The sequence below is a fragment of the Balaenoptera musculus genome, chromosome 9, assembly GCF_009873245.2.
Source record: "Balaenoptera musculus isolate JJ_BM4_2016_0621 chromosome 9, mBalMus1.pri.v3, whole genome shotgun sequence".
Lineage (NCBI taxonomy): Eukaryota > Metazoa > Chordata > Mammalia > Artiodactyla > Balaenopteridae > Balaenoptera > Balaenoptera musculus.
Window position 1 is genome coordinate 76592906 of NC_045793.1, and position 24845 is coordinate 76617750.

Sequence of the window (24845 nt, forward strand, 5' to 3'; positions counted from 1 at the left end):
TAAGCCCAGAAAAATCTTCATGCTATTCATTAGTTTAAGTAAAAAGAAACATGATGTATCATAATTTACTTCTCAAAAAACTTTTATGTAGATACTCGTTAAAGAACCAAAGTGGTAAAGTTTTACAACCTTCACCTTCATCTCTGTACAGATGTACATTAGAGAGTCAAATGAGTTTCACAGACTTCTCTTGAGTGGAAGAGGAAGCGACACAGTGTCCCTATGTTGCCACTTATTTCCTGGATTGGATTTACATTCTATCTAGTAAAACAAATCTTTATTCACTATCATGTATTAGGTATTATACTAAACTCCCATAGGGCAACGGTCTAGTGCGGGAGACAGACATGTGAAAAGAAAATCACAGAACAATGTGATGAGGATTATTATATTACAGCACTTTACAAGTATAAATCAAGTGTGATAAGGGTCAAGAAGCTTCAGAAGAAATCTCTGAGATCTTCTGTAGAACCCTAATAAGTCATTAACGATGTATCAATATGCTGTATTTATAGTATTGACTTATAATCTTTGAATGGGGAGAGATAAACAGACTTGAAACTATCAGTGTCAATATGGCTTAGATAAGACTGTAGGCCCTCTACGTCAATATGAGATAGTTGTTCATTCCAGTAAACCTTTGCCCAGGAAAGATAAGATGGTAAACAAAACAAAACACAAACAGGAACAATCTCTAATTTTTTGTTTTCATAAGGAAGTTCCTATAGGATAGAGACAATGACCTGCTGACCTGGGCAAACAACTGGCTTATCAAGTAACAGTTTACTTATCAAGATTCTTCAAGGTCCTTATTTGCTGTGTCCACCAATCCTAAACCATTTCTTAACTTTGCCAAATCCAATCAGTTCCCTGTCTTGACAGAGATGCCTTAAACCATTTGGGCACAGGTCTCAAAACTCAACAAATAGCTAATTTTCTAGTTCTGAGAGACAGGTAAGCATATCAAGGTGGTGCACTGTCTTACTGCAGTTAACTTTTAGTACTTAATTTTGTTTTATTAGCAGGTCACCAGATGATATTTGAGAGTTAAACAACAGCAAAGGTTTTTTTTTTTTAAGGATTGCTCATTTAATTGGCATGTACTATACAGTAGAATCATTTTTGTGTGTCAGGTCAATTTACCTTTCACTAACAGGTCTATGTTGATGATGTTAATCAATGTTAATTGGCTTTATCTTAGGGGGAGCCCCATTTAGAACACAAGATCTGGTCCAGAAATTTGTCCTTTCTGAAACAACGTTAAGTGTCCATCAATACATGAATGGATAAAGAAAATGTGGTACACACACACACACAGGAATATTATACAGCCATAAAAAAGAAGAAAATCTTGCCATTTGTGATAACATGGATGGACGTTGGGGGCATGATGCTAAGTGAAATAAGTCAGAGGCAGGGGTGGAAAGGTGAGCAAAATAGGTGAAGGGAGTCAAAAGGTACAAACTTCCAGTTATAAAATACATAAGTCATGAGGATTAATATACAGCATGATCACTACAGTTAATAATACTGTATTGCTTATCTGAAAATGGCTAAGAGAGTAAATCTTAAAAGTTACATCATTTTATAACTCTGTATGGTGATGGATATTAACTAGACTTACTGTGGTCATCATTTTGCAATATATGCAAATATTGAACCATTATGTTGTACACCTGAAACTAATATAACATTATGTGTCAACTATACCTCAGTTTAACAATTAATTTTAAAACACATTTGTCTTTCCTAACTACAAACCACTACCAGAGACATAGAGAAAACCAATTCATTGCTGTCCGCTGCTAAACCAAATGTTAAGTTTGTGTAAGAATCAACTGAGAAACTTGTTAGAAATAAAGGTTTCCATGCTTCACTCAGTGATTCTGATTTAGAGGGATCAGCACAAGGCCTAGGAATCTCTATTTTAAAAAGCACCATTTTTTCCCTAATGCAGGCTGTCTTTAGATCATACTTAGAGAAATAATGCTCTCCTCCCCGCATACCAGCAAGCATACATGTGCTGTACATATGTACATAGATGAATATATAAACATATATAAACACATATACACCCATATTAAATGTTCTACCCAAGTCTTGTAAAAATGGGATTGCTCTATGACATGTTTTTTTCAGGGAACATTCTATTAAATAATCTCTCTGAATCACCACATACACATCTGCGTTGTTTTTCACAGCTACATCATATTCCACTATATGTGTGCACCATAATTTATCCAGTCCTCTATTAACGGTCATTTAGATTGTTGCTTTTTTTTTTTTGCTATTACAAGCAATGCTTCAATGAATGCCTTTATACATTATGCTAAAATTTCTGTACAATATAGAGAGTGGAATAAACATGGAAGAGCAGGACTGCTAGGTCAGAAGGTATATGCACTTTAAAGTTTGACAGATCCTGCTGAACTGCTCATCAGTTTAGTTGTACCCATTTAAGTCCTGCCAGTGGCCTCTTAAACTAATGATTTCCCCACACCTGTACTAATACTAGTATCAATCTTTTTAATCCTTATCTATCTGACAGGTAAAAAAATAAACAAAATCTTAATTTATATTTTACTATGCTTTTAATATCAGAATAACTAGCATTCAGTTTACCACTGAAACACAATTACCTAAAGCTCTACAAAATGTACCATAATTTATTTTTGGAAAACTTTTATTTTGACCTTAAAACTTAACTCTGTCACCTATAAGACAGATGGAATGAGTGAATATCAAACACATGTCTGTTATGTAGTATTCACTTAGTATCTTCTTTTACCAAGTGATAGAAAAGTGAGAGTCACAAGACCTATGTTTAAGCTCTAGCTTTCCACCCAGCAGCTAAGTGACCTTGGGCAAGTCACCTGACCTTTTGAGAGCTTCAGTTTCCTTTTTTGTAAAATGGGAATTCTAATCATTTTATAGGACTGTTCTGAAGATTAAATGAGATCATAATTTTAACTACAAATATTAGCTATCTACCACCACAATAACAATGCAAGGGAAATTACCAAGTGACTAGAATTATTTGTAAAAGCCTTTCTTAATAATTATAAAATAATTATATGCTGGTATTACAGATTCTATGAAGTGAGTCAACTATTTATTGGGATTGCTAAAGTCACTAGAAGACTTTGTATTCCATAGGGCTAACATACTGCCTACAAAATCACTTCTCTTGTTTTCTATGAATGCTCCTCTAATAGCAGTCAGAAAATATTTCCTACATTACTTACTTCTTCGGATGAAATGGAATTATCCAAATATATAATCAACTATACAACAGGATTTTTTTTCAAGCTTCTAAGAGGGTTTTGTTTCTAAGCACACACAATAATCCTATTCAAGTAATGTCATGGAGATTTCCTAGAGTCAGTAAATGAAATTTTAAAATTTTACCGTAATACAATACGTTGGAGACCTTATCCTTGATTCTTTCCCAAAACTAACGTCAACCTAACTCACACATTCATTGAATGTCTCAATACCTACCATGCACAAAGTCCTATGCTAGGAACTAGGGGCATATAGTCTCTGCACTCAAGAGATAAAGACCCATATGAAAGATAAAAGGGCAAAGCACTGTTATCTAAATTTGCCTGTACTTCTGGTATGACAAATAATCAGTCACTGGTGCATGACCCATGGAGCTCATCTTCTTCTGGATGGATACTAATGAACTTGTCACACTTCTCATCCTTAGCCATGTAAAACGTAAAGCCAGGAATGAGATGTCACTGTCCTATGGCTTACTCCCAAAAGCTCTCAATGGCTCAACTCACCTAAGTCTTCCTCCTTTAATTTCTTCCTCCACATTGTGACTTTTGCAAAATTTTATGACGATTTTTAAATTAGTAAAGTGATCTGGAAAAAATATTTTTTCAGTTTTTATTTCATTAAAACAAGAGGCAACACTGCTGTATAAAGTATTGCATATGGAGAACATTTACACAAATACACAAATCTTCAAAAAACTAAACTCCAGTTTATTTCCATAGCCTTAAAAAGGTAGAGAGCACATAAAAATATCCAAAGTTGTAATTTATTCTTTAGGAATGTAAACTCTAGGAACACAATTAGAAACAAGTCAATTTACTATGAAAAGATTAGTATCACTACGTGATTAGAAATAAAGATAAGAGGTACACAATAAACTCCACATAAGAGAAAATAACAGTATGTGAAATAGGACCTTGAGTTTACTAGTAGAAACTTCATATCAAGACATAAGTACTCTAGAACTCTATTAAAAAACACAAAAGCATCTTCTAAAACGTTCACTGCTAATCTCTTTAGGTATGCACAAGTTACAAAATACAGAAGACAACATATTTCTGTTCTCTGATGAAGAATTTAACAATATTAAATATAAATGTGAATAACTCAAAGTATTGGGTATAATTTTACTAAGCAATTAATCTAAAAGTATAAATTCATGCTAATTAAAGGACTAGAGAGTTTATTTTTTATCCAAAGATTGGGAAGACACTATTATACATTAACTTCTATCTACAATGATTAATTTAAGTACCCATCAAATTATTTTTTTAAATGGCTTTTTAAAAAATATTTTTTCAGTTACATTATTTAACATATATATTTCCTTGATGTGCTTCCCTTTAATAAAGTGTAGACTTACTGTGCCTATAGACTCAAACGTTAAATAGCCTTACTTTAAATACCTGCTGAAAATTAGGTCTCAGGGTGTATTTTTCTTTACAATTTAAAGGTTTCAACACTTTAATTTTATTCTTCCAAAATAGACAAAATCCCTTAAAAATGGGATCATTTTTCATCTATTTTGGTTTAAAAATTTTATTTCCCTTTATTTTAACTTTCTGTCTTTAAAAGTTAATAATAATTTTTATAATTATTATTGAATAATGTTTGCTAAGCAGTTACTTCATAATTGAAAAGAGCAATGAAATATTGCTTTTTCAAAACACACTGAAATCATTTAAGGACTGAGAATTTCTACTCTTCAAATCTACAGAGCTGCCTTTAAAAGTTCCATGGTGGTATAATAAGGGATTCCAGGGTGCTCACCTGCCCTGGGACACTCCCCTGAAGTCTTTGTTTCTCTCTCCACTTGGATTCTAAAACGGAAAAGCTGGCACTCAGCTTCACTAGAATATCCCAGGTAGTCGGGTATCTGAAGAGTGAGAAGTTGGGTAATTTCAAGAATCTTTTAGAGGTTTAAAATGTGGAATGGGACTACAATGTCTGCGCAGATCCTCTGAGCTATGGGGTGCAAGGCCCCAGTTTTGTGCAGAATCCTTCTTGTGGTAAAAGGTATTACTCTGGATATACAGAAGTTCTGTGACCAAATGGTCACATCAGCATCTTCATAAGAAAATGACCTACAAAAGCCACTCCAACTTTCAAATTTGGGAAAGTGAGTGGGACAAGAAGAGTAGGGATAACTACCATTGTTACCACAGTTAGCATTACCCAGTATTAATAACTGCTATAAAAATTTTCAAGTGTATAATCTTTATTTGAAATAGTATCAAAGGTACTACGAAAGAATTTTACTGTTAACGTAACTCCACATTCCAGAAAATCAACTGGGACAAATTACTTGGAGCAAAAATTCAGAACCACTCCTTTGAGTAAGCCTTCAGGGTTTTTAAAAGAAAAAACACATGCAGATTTGTTGTGCATTGTGTAAAAGGGTGGTACCCCTTTCATACTTAAAATTGTAGGCATCTACAGCTCTGATTCCACTTTCAAATAATAGAAGAATATAAAATGTTAACATTTTTATTGTAAAAATAAATGAGATTCATTAAAAATTTAGAATTAGGGGACTTAAGTCAGTTGACACTCTTAAAAAATTAATTAGCTTTAAAAACAATGAAGATTATAATGATCCAGTATCCAACATATTTGATCTAGGGTTGTGAGACCACTGAGAATTCTAAATATTAGATAAGTGATTTATTTGCACTTTGATACTGTCTTCTCAAACTTTAATGTACATAATAATCACCTGAGATCTTATTAAACGGCAGATTATGATTCAGTAGATCTAAGGTGGCTCTGAAATTCTGCGTTTTTAACAAGATGGCAGGTAATGCCAATGTTCCTTACTGGTCCTCAGACCACAATGATTTATAATAGCAATGATCTAGAATAGTAACAAAATGAGGTTCCATTACAACAGCTGAACATTAAAATCTGATCTCTGATTTGTGCCAGCTAATGTTTCCTCAGACTTATTCTACAATGTTTCCTAAGCACCTTAACTTGCCTCCAATGCCAATCTTTTAAATTAGTTCTTAAGACTATTATTAATATTGTTAGTAGCTATGCCTAGGGGAAATTCTTTGTTAAAGAATTACAAAAAGACAATAGGAAATTCACAGTAATTGTACACAGGATTTAAATTGTACACAGGATTTCTATTAAATTAATACTTTATCAACTTTCACTGTCTGGTTGCTTTGCTTTTTTTTTTTTTCCTACAATGTATGCCAATAGATCTTATTCCATTTCTATCACTGGCACTAAAAAAATCAAATTCACTTATGTTAAAAACCATATTTTATTCAGGGTTACTGAATAAAAACTAGTTCTTGCTTTTTGAAGAACTGGATTTAAAACGATAGCCAAAGCAGTTATGGTCAAAACTCCATTCATAGTGAAAATGCTTTAGCAGTCTTCAAGACATAACAAATTTTTCACATATTTGAGCTCTGCATAAGCAGGTACAAGAGGAAAACTAGCATTTTCTCTGTGTGACCACAGCTAAAGACTGTGAATAAGGAAACCACTGTGTACTAACCACTAACAAGGGGACAGCTCCCTACATCTTCCTCTCCAGTCAACTTACTCTCTCATCCTCAACCCTGCTTTCTCTCTCTTACCCTAGATTATTACTTAAGTATACTTGATTTATAAGGAACCTCAACCATAGCTGAAATGACCACCACTAGCAAACATCAAATTTTTACATCCATCTGGAGGTCACCTGATTCTCTATAGCTACATACAAGTTTGTTTAGCTTCTGCCATATTGCCTTTTTATTTTTATTTTTTGGTTGGGAGCAACTACATTGATTATTCTTTCTATCATAACAAGAACATTTCAAATAGGCCTGTTCACAAAACAAGAAACACACTTAATATTTTTCATACTTAAAATTTTAAATTTAAGAACACAAACATATATAACCCTAAATTAGTCAATATATAAATGTCCTTTGTCCATATTTCACTATTTTTATTTTCTTTCAATGATATTTTATAGATGAAAAATTTACCTAATTTCCTTCATTTGTAGACAAACAATTCAATATGGTAAACACTGGTATCTTGAGAGATGGGTTGCAAAATTCAGTGATTTCCAGGAAGTCTTCAATGATGTGTGCTCTGAATTGTGGGAATCCAAACTAAGTAGGATTTCCGAAGTCCAGCAGCAGGGTAAGTCACTTTTATGGCCTATTACATCTTAGGAACCGAAAGGGATTTTCACCTGCTAAATCCAGATCAAACACTTCAAAACAACACATGTACTAGCAGTCTGATTTCTGATATAAACATGTTCCAAAGATAACAATGGAAACCCCTCTTCCCATCCCCTGGAATCATATAATATTTTAGGTTACAGAGTTACCAGGCATTTTCCAGTGCTTTATATAAACTGTTCTACTAATCTTAAAGATGGTCTGGTTACAAACATTTTTAGCAGGCACTTTTCTTACATATCAGTTTTGTTTTTTCCCATGCCTGTTTTTCAGACTGGCTTGCTGAACAGCCAGCTGTAGAATTCCTGGAGTTGTACCACAGCCTCATCCTTGAAAAAACTGTTCTCATGCAAGGAGATTCCCTCTTACACTGAAGGCCAAACATACAGCTACCAAAATAGGAGTTATTAAAGAAAAAGACCCATAACCTCTCATTAGCTGTAACCAATCTGATCAGACAGCCTGCCAAAATGTATTGTCACACTGACAATCTCAGGGCAACAGAAACAAATAAGAAAGTAAGAAAAAAAAAAAAGACTCAAGCCAAGGGGAAAACAACCAACCAAGAAATAACAAAACCATATTTCAACTTACTGCAACCTAGACATTATTCCCTTCATAAAGTCAAGGTAGCCTTCAGAATTTAAGACATCAGGGCTCCTGTCAGGAACAGGGATGAAAGACGACCCTGGGAACTTTCATGAAGAAGCAAAGTCGTATTTTCTGATTCACTGGTTACGTGAGAAAACCCTTACAAATTAATCTGTGGACAAAGTAATGCTAATACTAGGAGGTCTCTGCTGACCTGTTTGATGCTTCATTGGAAGTTCAGTCCTTTCAGAAACGTAAATAAGCGTTTCTTCTTGCAGACTGCAAGCAGAAAACCTATTGCTATCTGACCCAGTCCCACAGCCAACAGCAGATGATGGGTTATATGGGACTGTGACACCACTAACTTGTTCAAAGGATTTACTGAATACGGTCGCAGCGGTCTTAGCCAAACCATGACTACTAGGTTTAGGCAGAGATTGGCTGGTTGTTAATGTAAGTCTCTTCAAGGAGAGAAGCTCGAGATTCTCACTTTGGGCTCTCTGAGTTTGTTTTCGAGCAAAGTGATCTTTGCAAGACTCCCCTGCAGTTTCTTTTTCTTTTCCTCCAGTTTTGTTTCCTCCTGACCGTCTCTGAGTCTTTCCTACACTTGCCTTGTTACTACAATTTTGACTACTGTTTGATAAACCCGACTGGCTGATACTAGACGCAGCCCTGGAATAAAATCCCTCGTCAACTTCAGATATCTCCATCAGTTCTTCTTGACCTGTTAATTCTGTATTTCCTAAACAAAGAAATAACAAAAATTAATTAACATGAAGCATTTTAAGTAATTGTTTTTTCATGATTCATACCAAATCAAGTATACTTTAAATACATTAAATTTTAGCATAATATGTAAGGCAACAGATTATAGACCAAAATCAAAGGATAATCAAAACATTCTATAAAATGTCAACAATAGTTCATTATAATTAAATAAGAGTAATTTAGAGTGTATTAAACAAAAAGCATGCCATAAACCACACCCCACTGTGTTTTTAGAAAAAGTTCTCTTACTATTCATGCAAAAGATCAGAAACAATTAGGAAAAATACCACACAGTAAAACTAGAGGTAAACTCTCCCCCAGTAGCAAAGCAGTGTAAAATCAAAGATCATACCAAGGAACTTTTTAAAAAATGGTATTAAAATATTTCAAAGATTTTTTTAAAGGTTGCACTCCACATTCTAGATTATTTTACTAAGAGAAAAAGATACAGACCATAAGTATCACAAGCTCAAACTTGTTAAAATTCTTTATACATTCTCCTTCGTATCAAAGATGGCAAAAATACACAGATAAAAAAGTAATTTTAGATCTCAAAACATAAGCAGAAAATTATTTTGGAAGCAGTTTTCTGCCTCATTTTCATAACTATTTACTCAGAGACAGCAGAGCTACGACCATTCCAAAGAGCATTAAGAGTCATTGAGAAACTGTGGTACATAATTCATGCATTTTGATTAGGTGACATGCAAAATTTTTGTGACTGTGCAACTGTTGCTTAAAACATGCAGCAGTGACCCTTTGCCATGAGATACCTTGGAGTGCAGCTATAAAGTGCTCTGCTAAAACTGCACTCTGCCAGGTGAGTTTATTCCATCCTCCATCATTTTTCTTACAGATTTTTGCCTCCTGATCTCTGGCAAGCCTTTGCTCTCAGTTCTAGGATCTGTGGTTGTTTCCTGTACACCCTGTATATGCTGAGCATCAATCTCTCCTAGTGTTCTGCCTTTTTCCCCATTCCCGGTCCTCTCTCCGGCCACATTTGTGACACTAATCTCAGGAATGACAAGGATGCCCAATTCAGTAGTATCATTATTGTTGTCAGGTTGCTCTAGAATTGAAGATGATAAGACAAAATGATGGCTGAAAACAAAACAAAATAAAAATGCAAAACAAGAAAAGCAAAAAGATCCAAAACAAAAATTGGACGAGTGAATGTTAGGTGTTAAGCCAAATATTTGCACTGTAGAAATTCCCATAATTTACCATACTCTGACAGCACTGGAGACAATGGGGTCATGTTCTTTAATTTCAAATGACAATGACAAAACTCAGAGCATCAGTTAATGTTCTGTATTTTTTCACACACATATTTGACATGGACTATGAAACAGAAATTTTTTTATAGTTTAAAATAGAATTTCTATTATTTTTAAGATAATATTGTGACCACTTGAACTTATGTCAAGCTTTAGGCAAATTTTCAAGGATTTACAGCCAAAACTCTAGCTCTTCTTAACATGAGGAACCAAGCCACTTAGGAATTCCCCTTGCACAAGTTTTTTATTAGATTACACTGAGACTGCCTTAATAAACCATGATATTTGAAAAATGCTTATGCACTTATATCATGGTTAGTAATGCTACAGGTATAGTTTTTGTTTCACACACCAATCATCTTGTATATTAGTAAATATTAATGCAGCTGTGACATAATTAAACAGTCTATTCCTTCAGACTCATACTAATTCCATAAATTTAGGCTAATTTGTAACCATTCATTACTAAACTGGAGAAAAATAAAAATGGATTTGGAAAAACAAATTGGCTGTTTGTCCTTTATTCTGAAAATGGTCATTTGGAATTGAAACAAACGAATGAAACTCCTAACGAGTTAATACTTGTAGACATTTTATTGCTTCTCAAATCACAAAGCCATGGTTTATTTAAAGTTGTCAAGGAAATATCCGTAACAGATGGGAAAAAATAACATGAATATGTCTACCATGGACCAGTAATGAAAGTTAAAGTTCAAAACACCATAAGACTATGTAAAACAGTATATACTCTTTTAAAATGTAGAACACAAATCTGTGTGAGGGACATTACTAATCCACTACTTTCAAATATTTTTCATTTCAAGGTCTCCTGAATGGTGCTACAGCATGTGAAACAGTAACAGGTAAAAGATTGGCGGCCAGAACCATATATTTCTGTGGGTGCCCACTTTGCTGTGCATCTTTAAGTACTACGAATGCCTGGCTCTCACCGTATACATTCTGATTTAAATAGTATGAGCTATGACCTGGGCACTGGGATTTTTAAAAGTTCCCACATGACCAATGTGCAGCAAAGTTTACGAACCACTGCTCTATTCTGATTCTTTCAAATTTTGAAAACTTAAAATGAAAGGTATTATGGATGCCCTGGGTACTCCATACCCAGCAGCAATATGCACCTCCAAAGGTCCTCAAAGCTTCATATTGCCCTGCGCTGGTAGGCCAATGTGCTGGTATATTAATTTCCCAATTACCTAGTGCTTCATAAACTTTTTTTTTTTTAATTGGGGTACAGTTGCTTTACAATGTTGTGTTAGTTTCTGCTGTACAACAAAGTGAATCAGCTATATGTATACATATATCCCCTCCCTCTTGGACCTCCCTCCCACCACACACCCCCCCATCCCACCCACCTAGGTCAAAACAGAGCACGGAGCTGAGCTCCCTGCACTATACAGCAGGCTCCCACTAGCTATCTGTTTTACACACGGTAGTGTGTATATGTCAATCCCAATCCCCCAATTCATCCCACACCACCTCCCACACCGCAGGTCCACACGTCCGTTCTCTACATCTGTGTCTCTATTCCTGCCCTGCAAATAGGTTCATCTGTACCATTTTTCTAGATTCCACATATATGCATTAATATACAATATTTGTTTTTCTCTGACTTACTTCACTCTGTACGACAGACTCTAGGTCCATCCACGTCTTTTGACTGAATATACTCTAAATGAAATTTTTATTTCCTAGAGAGACCAAAGCATGTTGATGAGGTAGTATCACATTGCTGCTTCTGCTTCCCTAATAGAGGTTTAATGAGACTAAGAAGTTCCAAACAAGCCCATTCCCCATTGCTAATAGTTGTCTTCAATGTGAGGGCAAGTAACACAACATCGTAAAGCAACTATACTCCAATAAAAATTAATTTTAAAAAAACAAAAAACAAAAACAAAGTGAGGGCAAGTAAAATCTAACTGAGGTAAATGCCAGAGGCCACTGCAACTGAGAGTAAAATCAGCATGGCACAATTGTTGGTGACAACCAAGAATTGTCCATTTACACTGTAGAAGCAGCTTCACAAAAGATCTATTAATGGGGTCTATTAGTCCAAAATAATTATAAACTGTTGAAATTATCCAGACATAACAAAGCCAATGATAACTAAAATTTAACAAAATTTTAAAAGATAAGCATAAGTAGCCTAGCAGAATAGAAAACAATCTACTACATTGATTGGCACTAAATAGTCTTCTTGAGAGTGTTCACATATATTATTCAATTATATTCTCAGAATAATGTGCTGGTGCACCTCTGAAGCAGGCAATTTGACTCCCATTTACAGACAAGGAAACTGAAGTTCAGAAAGAGCTAAAACAACTATTGTATAGGGGATCTAAACAGTATAACATACTATAAATTCTAACTCTTCAATTCATTAAAGTCAACTTGAGTTAAATATTCTCTGATAGACATTTTTCAATTACATTTAACTTACTTGCTTAGATTCCTGGTCATTTCATAGAAAGCAAATGAATTACTTTGGCTGAACACAGAGCAAGAGCAAATAAATCTCTAAGAAAACCTAAGTAAGTCATAACTCTCAAGGTTAATTAATTAATTAATTAATTTTTTTAACATCTTTATTGGAGTATAATTGCTTTACAATGGTGTGCCGGTTTCTGCTTTATAACAAAGTAAATCAGCTACACATACACATATGTTCCCATATCTCTTCCCTCTTTCATCTCCCTCCCTCCCACCCTCCCTATCCCACACCTCTAGGTGGTCACAAAGCACAGAGCTGATCTCCCTGTGCTATGCGGTTGCTTCCCACCAGCTATCTATTTTACGTTTGGTAGTGTATATATGTCAGTGCTATATCACACTTTGTCACATCTTACCCTTTGTCACATCTTACCCTTCCCCCTCCCCATATCTTCAAGTCCATTCTCTAGTAGGTCTGTGTCTTTATTCCCGTCTTGCCACTAGGTTCTTCATGACTTTTTTTTTTTTTTTCCTTAGATTCCATATATATGTGTTAGCATACTGTATTTGTTCTTCTCTTTCTGACTTACTTCAATTTATTTTTTTAATTGGGTTTATTTTTTAAAAGATGTCAATGAAAATTAAAATGGTGCTGCAATGTGAAAATTTAGAATTTTGCAGGAAAACTAGAAAATGACAAGAATATTATATAAAATAGCAATAGGCAATTGGATTGCTAATCACATTCACTGGGATAACGGTAAAGATCTGCAGCCCAAGAAACAATAACATTAATTTTTTTAAATCATGAAATTACCTGGCATGTGGAAAAACAAGATATGTTTTTCCACAAGCAAAAATCTTTAATTCATTTATGTATGTTATCACTCAAAAATGGTAAAAACCACAAAACTTTTAAACTGCTTATTAAAGTAAATTCATAGAAAGAAAAACATGTAATTCTGCACAGAGCTAGAAAGAAAAGAAATATAACTCTCAGGAAAATTACAGGATAAAGAAAGATAATTACATAACAAATATCTGTTATGTTATCTTGCTCTCTTATTATTTCTCCAACTTCTTCCCCTATATAATTCTGTGACCCAATCCCCCTACACACAACTTCTTATTGGTCTTGCTATTCTCTAGGCCTGGAATGCTCTTCCCCACATAGCTACATGGCTCACCTCCTTACTTCCTTCAGGTCTTTTCTCAAAACCTTCTCAGTGAAGTCTTCCCTGATCATCCCATCAAGTTTCAATATTCCCCATATTTCATATGCCCTCTTCCCTACTTTGTTTCTTTTTCTTCTTAGCACTTCATTACTTTCTAACCTACAATTATTTATCTTGTCTACCAGATGTAAGTTCCATGAGGCCAGGGATTTTTATCTGGTCACTGCTGTATACCTAGTTCCTAGGAAAGAAGATTGCATTAAGTACGTGCCTAATAAACATTTGTTTGATAAATTGAATGAATCTCCAGTTATGAGGTGAAATTTTTAAAATAAATGAAGTTGAAAGAACATAAAGAAGGAATGAGAAAGGTAAGCTGGGAATGTGTTACCTGACTTGATAAAATGAAAAAATAATGTATAGCATAAAAGAATTTTTAGGGACTTCCCTGGTGGTCGAGTGGTTAAAACTCTGCACTTCCAATGCAGGGGGTGCGGGTTCAACCCCTGGTAGGGAAACTAAGATCCCACATGCTGCGTTGCGTGGCCAAAAAAAAAAAAGAATTTTTAGATGGCGAAGGAAAGCAAAGGCTTTTTGTTTTAGAGAAGTGTAGTAGCTGCCTCTAAATGTAGGTTTAGTAAAATGCTTATTAACATCAGAAAGACTTTATTTTTAAATCTATAGTTCTTTTATTATGTTATCTAGAGGATAAGAAGAGAAAGTTATTCTTTCTTTAAAAAGACCATAAAGGAGATGTTTTAAGGGAATATAAATGCATAAGAAAATAGAATCTGCTTAAAAGCCCAGAGCTTAAAATTTTATGCAAAATGTGTTATGATTGTTCTATACCTATAAAAAAACAGTACTTACATTTGACTTCAAATAATATGAAAAGTTCAAAAAAGATGCAAAGAGAAACTTCTCAGAGAATATTTTATTTGTATAACCTCTATAAATAGGTAACATTCTCTCCATGTATAGATATGAGGAGAGTTAAAGAATACTTTTAATAGACATTTCCAAATTGGTTCTCAAAGGCACTCAAATCATTTCTCCCTACAAAATTTCTTCTGGCTTTGAGGAAAAAAAAAAAAAAGGTGAAACAAATTGCAAATATCATTAAAACTGATCATGAAAAGTTGTGATTTCTCTCATATGTAATTTTATAATCCCAAATATCTATTCCATTATGTCACTCATGAAACTCTTTATCTTAGCTTTAGCTTCTATTTTTTCACAGCTGCCCTACTTACTAAAAGTGACAATTTAAATAAAGGAACAATTTATTATTCACAGAATTTATACAACTCTGTACTCAGACTGATTCATAAGTCTAAAGGAATCTGGAAAAAAAAAAAGACAATCAAGGTGAATCAAAAAAAAAAAAAAAAAAAGAAAGGAACCTGGTTATGACCTAAGGCACTTGCAAATTCATTTGCAAAATCAATAAAATAAGCTGACATTAAAAAAAATTAATCTGTATTATACAATTTTGACATTAATTATGAAAAGCATTTTAGAGTAGACCCCAGAAGAAAGTCATACATATTCCTTTACAATTTATAAGATATATTTTAAATGTCATAAAATACCTGAACAATTTCATATTACCCAGTTTAATGTTTACAATTCATTCTATTCAATGGAAGACAAATGTTTATATTCATTAAGCTATTCATTGCAGTGTTATCCATAACAGCAAAAAGTTAGAAACAAATTATTTAGCATATTAAGGAAATGGTTAAGTAAATGCTGGAATATAAACTCAATGTGGTATTATATAGCCGTTAAAATAATGGGACTTACTAGGAGAACTTGGGAAAATGTTTGACAGTGTTAACTCAACAAAAGCACAGTATGTAAAAAAAAATTAATTAGAGCATAACTATGAAAAATACATATACATATGGAAAAAAAAAACTGTAAAATGGTAACTCTTTAAGTACCGGGATTATAAGTGAATATTCCTCTACCCAGTTTACTATCATGTTGTTGCACTGTTTTTCAATAAAATAAGGGAAAAAGAAGCAAATTGCTCAGTCTATATTATAAATTTATCATTTATTCACTTATTCATGCATTCAACTATTTCTTGAGCACCTATTACGTGCTAGACATTGTTTTAGACTCTGGGGATACAATGGCCAACCAGACAGACAAAGACACTGCCCTCACAGAACTTAGATTGTAGTATGGTAATTAAGTAAACAAGAGAATTTTAGATAGTGGAAAATGCAATGAAGAAAAGAATAATGGGAAAGAGTAAGCAGGGTAGTGGGGAGAAAGTCTACTTTAGATGGGTGGTCTGGGAAGACCTCTTTGAAGAAAGGATATTTGAACTGAGATCTGAATGATGAAAAAGCACTGGCTACACAACAGTGTGGAGGAAGAGAGTTCAAGCTGGCACTTATTAATAATTCATATCTCAGCTCAAATATCCCCAATTCCTAGTACAAAGTCCCTAAGGCAGAAATGGCTTAGAACGTTGAAGGGTTAGAAGGAAAGGTAAGAGTGGTCTTCAGATGACGTCAAAGTGGTAGGTAAGACATCACCAGGGCCACCTATGCCATAGTACAGAGCTTAGACTTTGTTCTGATTGCAATGGGCAGCCACTGACAAGTACACAGATAAATTATTTGGGTACTTTATTAGCATTCTTTATCGATAGAAGTCACATCTGTATAACACAAAATATTGAGCACAAAGTGTGTCCTGGGTTAGAAAGAACAGCACTGTAACAGTCCACAGCCTGGGTCAGTAATTTGCAAGGCAGATTAGAGTAAAGTAAAGCTGCCATAGAAACACAGAATAAGGTCCTGGCAGTTAAGGGGCTGCACTCTGAGCAAGAACATGAATTACTAAGATTTAGTAATATTAATCCTGAAGCCAGAAGCAGAATCTCCAGGTAAGAAAAGAGCAGCCTGGGTCACAAAGAAAAAACACAGTCTGGACAAGAACAATTTATTTACGGACACACTGGTTAGGAAATATTACCAGATTCCTTAAGTAAGAACAGTCAAGTCTTTAACTTGTGTATATAGTAAATGACACAATTCTCCTTATCGAGGTAAATTCAATTACTTGCAATAACTTCTGTCATCTTTATTAAGTCTCAAGTATAAAAAAAATCTCTTTGAGAACTGCCAACACTGTTGCTGGATCAGGTGAATCCTCCATGATTAAAGATCCTCATGACCAGAGAGACCAAAAACAGGTAAGCAATATCTACTAAAAAACTATCTATAAAAGCTTATTTCTTCCTCCGTGCGCATTGTGCAACAAATGCTCCTTAAAAGGTTGGGGGAAGGGTAAAGCTCAATAATAAATAACAATAAATAATAAGTTCCTTAACTACAGCCAGAATTATATAAGGCATCCTTAGTAAAAAAAAAAAAAAAAATGTAGAACACAGGCATTTACAAACAACTGTTTTTGCCTCATAAAACCAATAATTTTAACTATCTTGCTTCTCTGTAGAGAAAATTACTTTACTTTATTTTACCTAGAAATAAACTAAGATTTTTTTGTTTGCTTCTAAAGTTGGCCAGGAGTCTTAAGACTACTGTCTTCCTCTTTAAGCCTAATGTTCACATGTGTCAATTGTATTTTAGCTCTCTGGTCAATATGTCCTTTTTCTTTGTGTCACCCAATATTTTCTAATATATTATTTTATCTTCCATGAGTAAAAGATCAATATAAAAAATGTCAGTTAAAATTCATGCAATGCTAAGTTTGGTCAGAAGGAAATGCTTATTTTTGGTTCCGATGTTTTATCATCTATATAGGGAAAAGAAAATTTGTTCCTCAAACAGCATTTTAGAATCTAAAAATAATGGAGCTTCTCAAAATGATTTTTTCTAAATTTCTTTAAAAAGCATAAACAACTTTTAAAATAAAAACATAAGCATTATAAATTTCTAATTGCACATGTAGAATTCCAATAGCCAATTCTTTAAAGTTTGCTACTTTTGCGTTTAAAATTACCATTTCTTCATTTTTCAAAACGCTTTTATAACTATCAGCAATTTTGTTTTTCCTCAAATGCTTTACTTACAAAGTCATAAAATCTGATTCACAAAATAAATGTTCCGTGTCAAGATTTACAGCATTTACCTTCTGCAGTATTTAGAAAGACTAGCTTAAACGTTTTGAAATATTTACAAATAATCATTTTTTTAATATTTAACTAAAATATACCTCTTATAATTATTCCGATTTGTTCAACAGTTACAAAGTTATTAATGTCCTATTTTATCAATATGTTATTATATGATAGAAATTTATTAACATTTTCTAAATCAACATCTGTTTTTTTAAATAATCAGTTTTAAATAAACTATTTTCCAACATGAATTGCATCTTTTTATTGTTCCATTTCTTATCTCATCTAATAAGCTAGTCCTAAATCACTGGGCAAACTGAAACAAATCACATTTTTTGTCATTTTTTAAAAACATAATCACAGGTATCTTTGAATTTTATTACAATCATTTAAATTTATTTAACTACCTTGGCATCCTTTAAATAGGAACTTAATGCTGAAAATGCAATAAACAGCTGTAACAACATGAAACTTCACTTTCTTTAGATTCACTCCATGTAAACTATATTTTGTTTCATTTTTCACTTAAACATTCCATATAATTAATTAAATACTCTAAAATTCTCAGGGTACTGATTTGGCATTACTAAGTTAGAAGACTTAAAATATATATAGTACTTATTTTCCATTCTTTTTCACTACTTAAAACTCTGTACTCTTGGATCTCCTAAGTCAAAATAATGAAATGCAATATTATAAAAATAAACCATTTAACATATGCCAGGACCAAAAGCAGGGCAAAATTCAAAGAATCTAGATTACAAATATTGCTTCTATTGTTACACCTACCTGTTGCAAACAGTTGTAACCGTACATAAATGAGAATACAAGTTCAATCTATTCTAGTTACATGTCAATTTGGGATTGAGACAACAAGTATTAAAACAACATTCTAAAAAATCCTGACTGTAATGGTGTTATACATGTCAGATAATAGAGTACTATACCTCAGGGCTTTAGAAATTACAAAAAAATCATTAAACTGATCATTACTATTATATCACATATGTATACTTTTTTGTTTGATATTACACTCAAACTAAACATGTTTGTCTCAAATTGAGGAAAGCCAATGAAAGGGTTAATCAATCACAGGACGATTTGAATAGCAAGCTGGCTAATAAAAGCTTATCAAGAATACAATTATTGAGCAGTTAATAAAACAAAGTAAATAGTTTTAAATTAATAAAAGTCAGCCTTTACATAGTGCTTTAAAGCATACCGAAATGCTTTTCACTGACTTGTCTCATTATCTCACAAATACACAAGTGGAAAAATGGTGGGCAGTAATAAAGAATTAGGATTTCACTAGATAAGACTTTTATCAGATAACTAGTTGGCAAAAATTATAAGCACTCATTATTTGCAACCATAACTTAATTAGGGGACTTTTATGGAATGGGTATTTCAACAACCATTTTAAAAGAAAGGAGGAAAGTTGTTACATTGTTCCAAGTATAGATAATTTTTTAAAAAGTGGAAGAAGAGTGAGTCATAATGGTGGTGGTGGTGAGGAAACAGACAAAGAAAAAAAAATAGCAATTAAATTTGCTCTGGGAGAGGAGAAGGAATGGAAAAGTACAAGGAAATAAATAAGTATAGATTATATAACAGAATCTTGTAGAGAATCATTCAGGGATTTAAGAAAAAGGGCTCTTATAGCTGAAATGGTAGATAATGAAAATGGCTTTAGAAGCAACATTTAAGAATAACTATAGAACAGAAGCATAATTATAAAGAAATACCTTCTGTTTTCCTTTTAGCTCTGTTTATTTTTTAAACGTAATAAATATTTAAGAAAAAAACCCTGCATTTTTATTATTAATTTTAAAAATTGATTATTTCACTGTTTTATTTTTCTTATTGGAATTTTCATTTTGATTCTTGTGACGGTCATCATCTACTCACATTCTTCTCTTAACTTACTTAATGCTTTTTAAAATCTTTATTCAATTATTATCTTTCTCTAATTGCATTTTACTTTCAAATTATGCCTTCTAAATGGCCCTCAATCTGTAGGTGGCTCAAAAATCTAGGTTTAAAAAATACACACTAAGTGAAATACAATATGCTTAAAATAATTAACAAATATATATAAACAAATCTATATAAATATATATAAAGCTATTAATTCTGAAACTATGACCCTTGAAAGTCAAAAGCAGCAACTCTACATTGTAATTTTACTTTCCAAACATATGTATTGACATGGAATTATGAATTCATTAAAACTTTCTCAAAAATTTACACACAAAGTTTAAAAAGTCTGAAAACACAACATTAAGTTAAGCCACGCCACTATAATATTAAAATAATTAATTGAAAAGTGGGGAAAATCAGGCAAACACACTAGTTCTCAAACATGTCTCTCCAAAATAATACTTCAGCTGAAACCAACCTTTCTTTAAAAATCACCCTATTTAGTCACTGTCTGATCAAAATTAAAATTACAGGGCCTTGCGACATCTCCCTGGCTTGGGATGTTGATAGTCAGGGTGGATAAAGCATGTTGATAGAGGGCAGTGGTCAGAGGGTGTATGGGAACTCTGTACTTTCCACTCAATTTTGTTGTGAGCCTAAAACTGCTCTTAAAAATAACTTTTATTAATAATAATAATTTTAAAATTGAACCGTCCAAAATATAATTCTAGAAATTTGGGTTGTTATTTCACAATAATAAGATGATGGCAAGGGATATATGTTCTGAAATGTGTGGAAATGCTAAAGCTAAAGTAATTTTTTACCTTCCAAAAGAACGTTTTCCATTAAAATATAAACTATAGATAAATTGTTAACTTTAAGAATGGCAGATCTGTGAAGCTTCAGAGAATCCTGAAATATTGATACATTCTAAAAGAGCTCAGAAAAAAATTTTTGAATGCAAATGATTAAAATTGTTCAAAATTAATTTCTGAAGGACTAAAACATGAATTGGTTTTGGCTGTAAAAACAAAGAGATTTTTTCAGTTACAAATAAGAAAAAGAATACATGTGATTAACTGCTCCAATTTAATGTATTTATTTGCGTGTGCAATTTTTGGTGACTCAGATGTGCAAACACACTAATGGCTCAATTATCTATATTCCTTAATGAAAAAGGGAGATGGAAAGAAAAAAAGAAAGTTCTGCTTGGCTGCTTCTGTGGGACAACCTCATTTACTCCTGCCCCTCTTCTCTCCAGCTAGGATGGAAAACGGAGAAAACAGGAGAGAGGCAATAAATAAAGACATAAATATGGAAGCAACCTAAATGTCCATTGAGAAATGAATGAACAAGGAAAATGTGGTATATATACAATGGAATATCATTTATCCATAAAAGAAGGAACTCCTGTCACTTGTAACAACATGGATGGACCTTGAGGGCATTATGCTAAGAAATAAGTCAGACAGAGAAAGACAAATACCATATGAGATTCCTTATATGTGGAATCTAAAAAACTCTTAAATACAGAGATCAGAGGTGGGAAGTGGGAGTGGGTGAAATGGGTGAAAGTGATTAACAGGTACAAACTTCCAGTTATAAAAACATAAGTCTTGCGAATGTAATGTACAGCATGGTGACTGTAGTTAATAATAATACTGTATGATGTATTTGAAAGTTGCTTAGAGAGATCTTACAAGTTTTCATCATGAGGGGAAAAAAGGGTAACTATGTGTGGAAATGCATGTTAACTAGACTTATTGTGATCACATTTCACAATATATCCATATATTGAATCATTATGTTGTACACCTGAAACTAATGTTATATGTCAATTATATATCAATTTTTTAAAAAGACACAAATAAAAGAAAAAAGAGAAGAGAAAGGGAAGAGATTCAAGAAAAGAAAAAAAAAGGGCCAATTGCTTTCTTCTTTCCCAGCACTAGCAATAACAAGGAAAAAGACAAGGAGTAAAAAAAAAGAGTATTCCTTAAAGTTCATGTTTCCTGTCCCTTCTCCTTCCCCAACCCTCATCATCACTGCCTTAAAGTTGCATATTCCATATTCCTACCGTATGATACAGTTCAGGGTCTGGGAAGAAATCTCTCCTCCTGGGAGGGTTGGTGTGCGAAGGGAATGGTAGGGATAGAGGTGGAACACAAAACACATTTAGCATTCCATCAAACAAAGAAACTCTAAATGTGTTTTCACACAGTCATAAACTAAGCTTATATTCTACAGTGCTGTGCTTCAGAAACATTATAAGATGATAAGGCTTTTGGTGGACCACCCTGGAATCCACATGCCCTTTAACATTGTTTCTGCAAAAATTAATGTAAAAATAAAATTGTTATAATTTATATATATATAATTCATATGTGAATGTAATATAATAAACATAATTTATATAAACAAATTTAATTTAAAAATCCATTTACAACTTGAGAATGATCTATATATTTAAGAACTATAGTAAAGATACCTATCTTCCCCACAAGAAGCCAGTGTCAGCTAGAGCCCAGAACAATGATAAGGTGTTCAAATAGGAATCAGGACCATGGAGATGGAAAACAGAAAAGCTTTCAATTCAGCAAAACAGGGTAACAATGAAAAATACTGCTCTAGGAAGGAAAGCCAAGACTACTCTAAAAAGGGAGAATGCAACCTACCTGTAGACATAAATAAGGACCTTGGACTAGGAATATTTTAGAGTCCACTGGATAAAGAGAATTCACACTGCAGAAGAGTGGTAAACAAGACTAAGCTACATTCTACATGCGCCTGACTTGCTTTTCATAGTTCACTCTCTTTAAATCCTCATCCTTGACTTTTTTGTTATCATAAACAGGAGTTGCCCAAGTGTTAGAGTTGTTAAGATTGAATAAGTGTAGGGAGACAGGTGACAAGTAAGGTTAAGGCTGTAGCCTTAAGACACTGTGCCAACCCTTCAAGTGGTAGCCAATATAAAATCTGGAAGATATGTAAGAATCTAGTATATATAATATATTCAAGTAGTCTTTTCTCATTTTGGTAATTTACTGCTATACAATATTTCTGGAAAATGATTTCTATTTTACTGCACGGTACACATCTTATTCCATTAAATGCACTTATGGACACATACACAAATCTCTTTCACACATACATACGTGCAAATACAATTAAACTACAATATTTCACATTTTTAACTGCAGGACCTATATTTTTCCCCTAGTTCCCAATATGTCCACCTAAATAGAAAGAAGGGAAAGTGAAAAAGGAATTAAAATTCATTCTTACGTTTCCTGTAGTGGTAATTTTGGAGCAATTATGGCCACAGTGGACTCATATGATCTGGTTCATTGCCTCTGTGTATATTTTCACTTGCTAATGCTTAAACAGAAAACGGATCTCTAGGGTAACATGGTGATATCTAGTTAAATGACTTTCTACCTGTAATCTAGTCCCAAACTGTAGCATAATTTTCACTGAAGAAACTGATGTATGTTTAGACTCTGACTATATGTTTTAAACAGTAGCATAATTTGCCTCGATAATGGCAAATATTTACCACCTCTTTTGTGCCTTCCTAAAGGACTTTTGAGAATTGGTCACATTACTTTAAAAAAGGAAAAGATTGAAAATGATCATTGGTTAAGCTGGAAAATTTCATCATCATTTTTTTTTGGACATACTGTCTCCTAGATTCCCTGAGTAGAAACAATGGCAACTGTTCTCATCATCAACTTTCTATTTCGTAGTGAATAATCTCACTCTTCTCACTTTTGCATTTTCTCTATAGATATCATAGAGACAACTGGAACTATCAAATATACCAAAAGGAGCTACCATTTTCATTGCAGTTTGTAGGGAGGAGAAAACAGACAATCGATTTTGTTTTACTCCAATATATATGTTTGCTTGGAGCAAAGAAATGGCTTTTTGCTTCCCATTCTATGGTTAACTTCTAGGAAGGTGATAGTAATCTCCTTACACTGATTCTTGCCCACTACAACAACTTCTAGGTAGGAGGCGAGTTATAAAAAGAATAAGAAATTAAATAAAAAATAATAAGTTATAAGAGAACGGAGAGAGATGGAAAGCATTAAGAAGGTCATGGTAAATAAAATTCACTTCCAGTAGAATTTTTAAATAATAAAATGAAGCAGTCAAGAAGGGATACTAAAACAAACAATCTTACAAGAAAATTAACTTCTAGAAAATAGAAATGCCTAGAGTTGTATCAATACCATGGGATTCTTTACCAAGACGTCCAGAAGAAAATGTTAAAGTCCCTACTGGTTGTTCCATTTCAATATGCAAGTTTACCTGCTAAAGAGTTGAAAAATCAGAAACATTAAGGAATATTTGCAAATAGTTGTGAATAGAAACCCAAAATGTATTAATAATTGAAAAATGCATTTCCTACTCTCCTACTGTGTTGAAACAAAATTTAAAAGCCAATACAATGTTTAAGTAAATTTTCATCCATATATGTAACACAAGGGGCTCTGTATTCTTATTGCCTGCCATTCATGGATAACAAATGAAATGTTAAAGGTGATCCAACAGCTCTTTATTCCATGCCACTATGATATTATTTACTAAATTTAGAAGTTACAGCACCTTAAGTACAGAGAAGAAGGGGACAGCAATAACAATCCTCTAATTTGAGGAGTGTTTTATTTCTTACCGTGTCTTTTCCACCTATGACCTCTAATTGACATGCTGGTTACTGCATTTCTCGATATTCTGGAAGAAGTTGGTGTGATTTCAACTTGAATACACCTTGTACCCTCCTTACTAGATTTCATGGCACCATGAGGTAACGAAGCCTGTATTGCATTGGCAACCTAAGAAGGAAAAATACAGTTCAAGATTGGCATTAAACAGATGTATTATTATACCCTTAGATAAAACAAGATGCTGAATTCTTTTTTCAATTTTGTTTATTGAAGTAGAGCTGATTGACAATGTTGTGCCAACCTCTGCTGTGCAGCAAACTCGCTCAGTTATCCACAGACAGACACATTCTTTATTTATAGTCTCTTCCATTATGGTTTATCCCAGGATATTGAGTATGTTCCCTGTGCAAGACATT

At 33.3% G+C, this 24845-nt stretch overlaps 1 protein-coding gene across 3 annotated transcripts in view; it reads right to left on the reverse strand.

Annotated features, from left to right (window-relative positions):
• Positions 1 to 3883: 3883 nt before the first annotated feature.
• FAM126A (family with sequence similarity 126 member A) overlaps positions 3884 to 24845 on the reverse strand; it is a 91634-nt gene continuing 70672 nt past the window's right edge. For 2 of the 3 annotated variants that reach the window (XM_036863105.1, XM_036863104.1), the window contains 2 exons: positions 24438 to 24597; positions 3884 to 8811 (listed from right to left, as the gene is read on the reverse strand). In XM_036863105.1, coding sequence (XP_036719000.1) covers positions 8237 to 8811; positions 24438 to 24597 — 735 coding nt within the window. In that variant the 3' untranslated portion in view covers positions 3884 to 8236. Of the gene's footprint in view, positions 8812 to 9610; positions 9907 to 24437; positions 24598 to 24845 lie in introns of all 3 variants that reach the window. The other variant, XM_036863106.1, reaches the window with a different exon arrangement.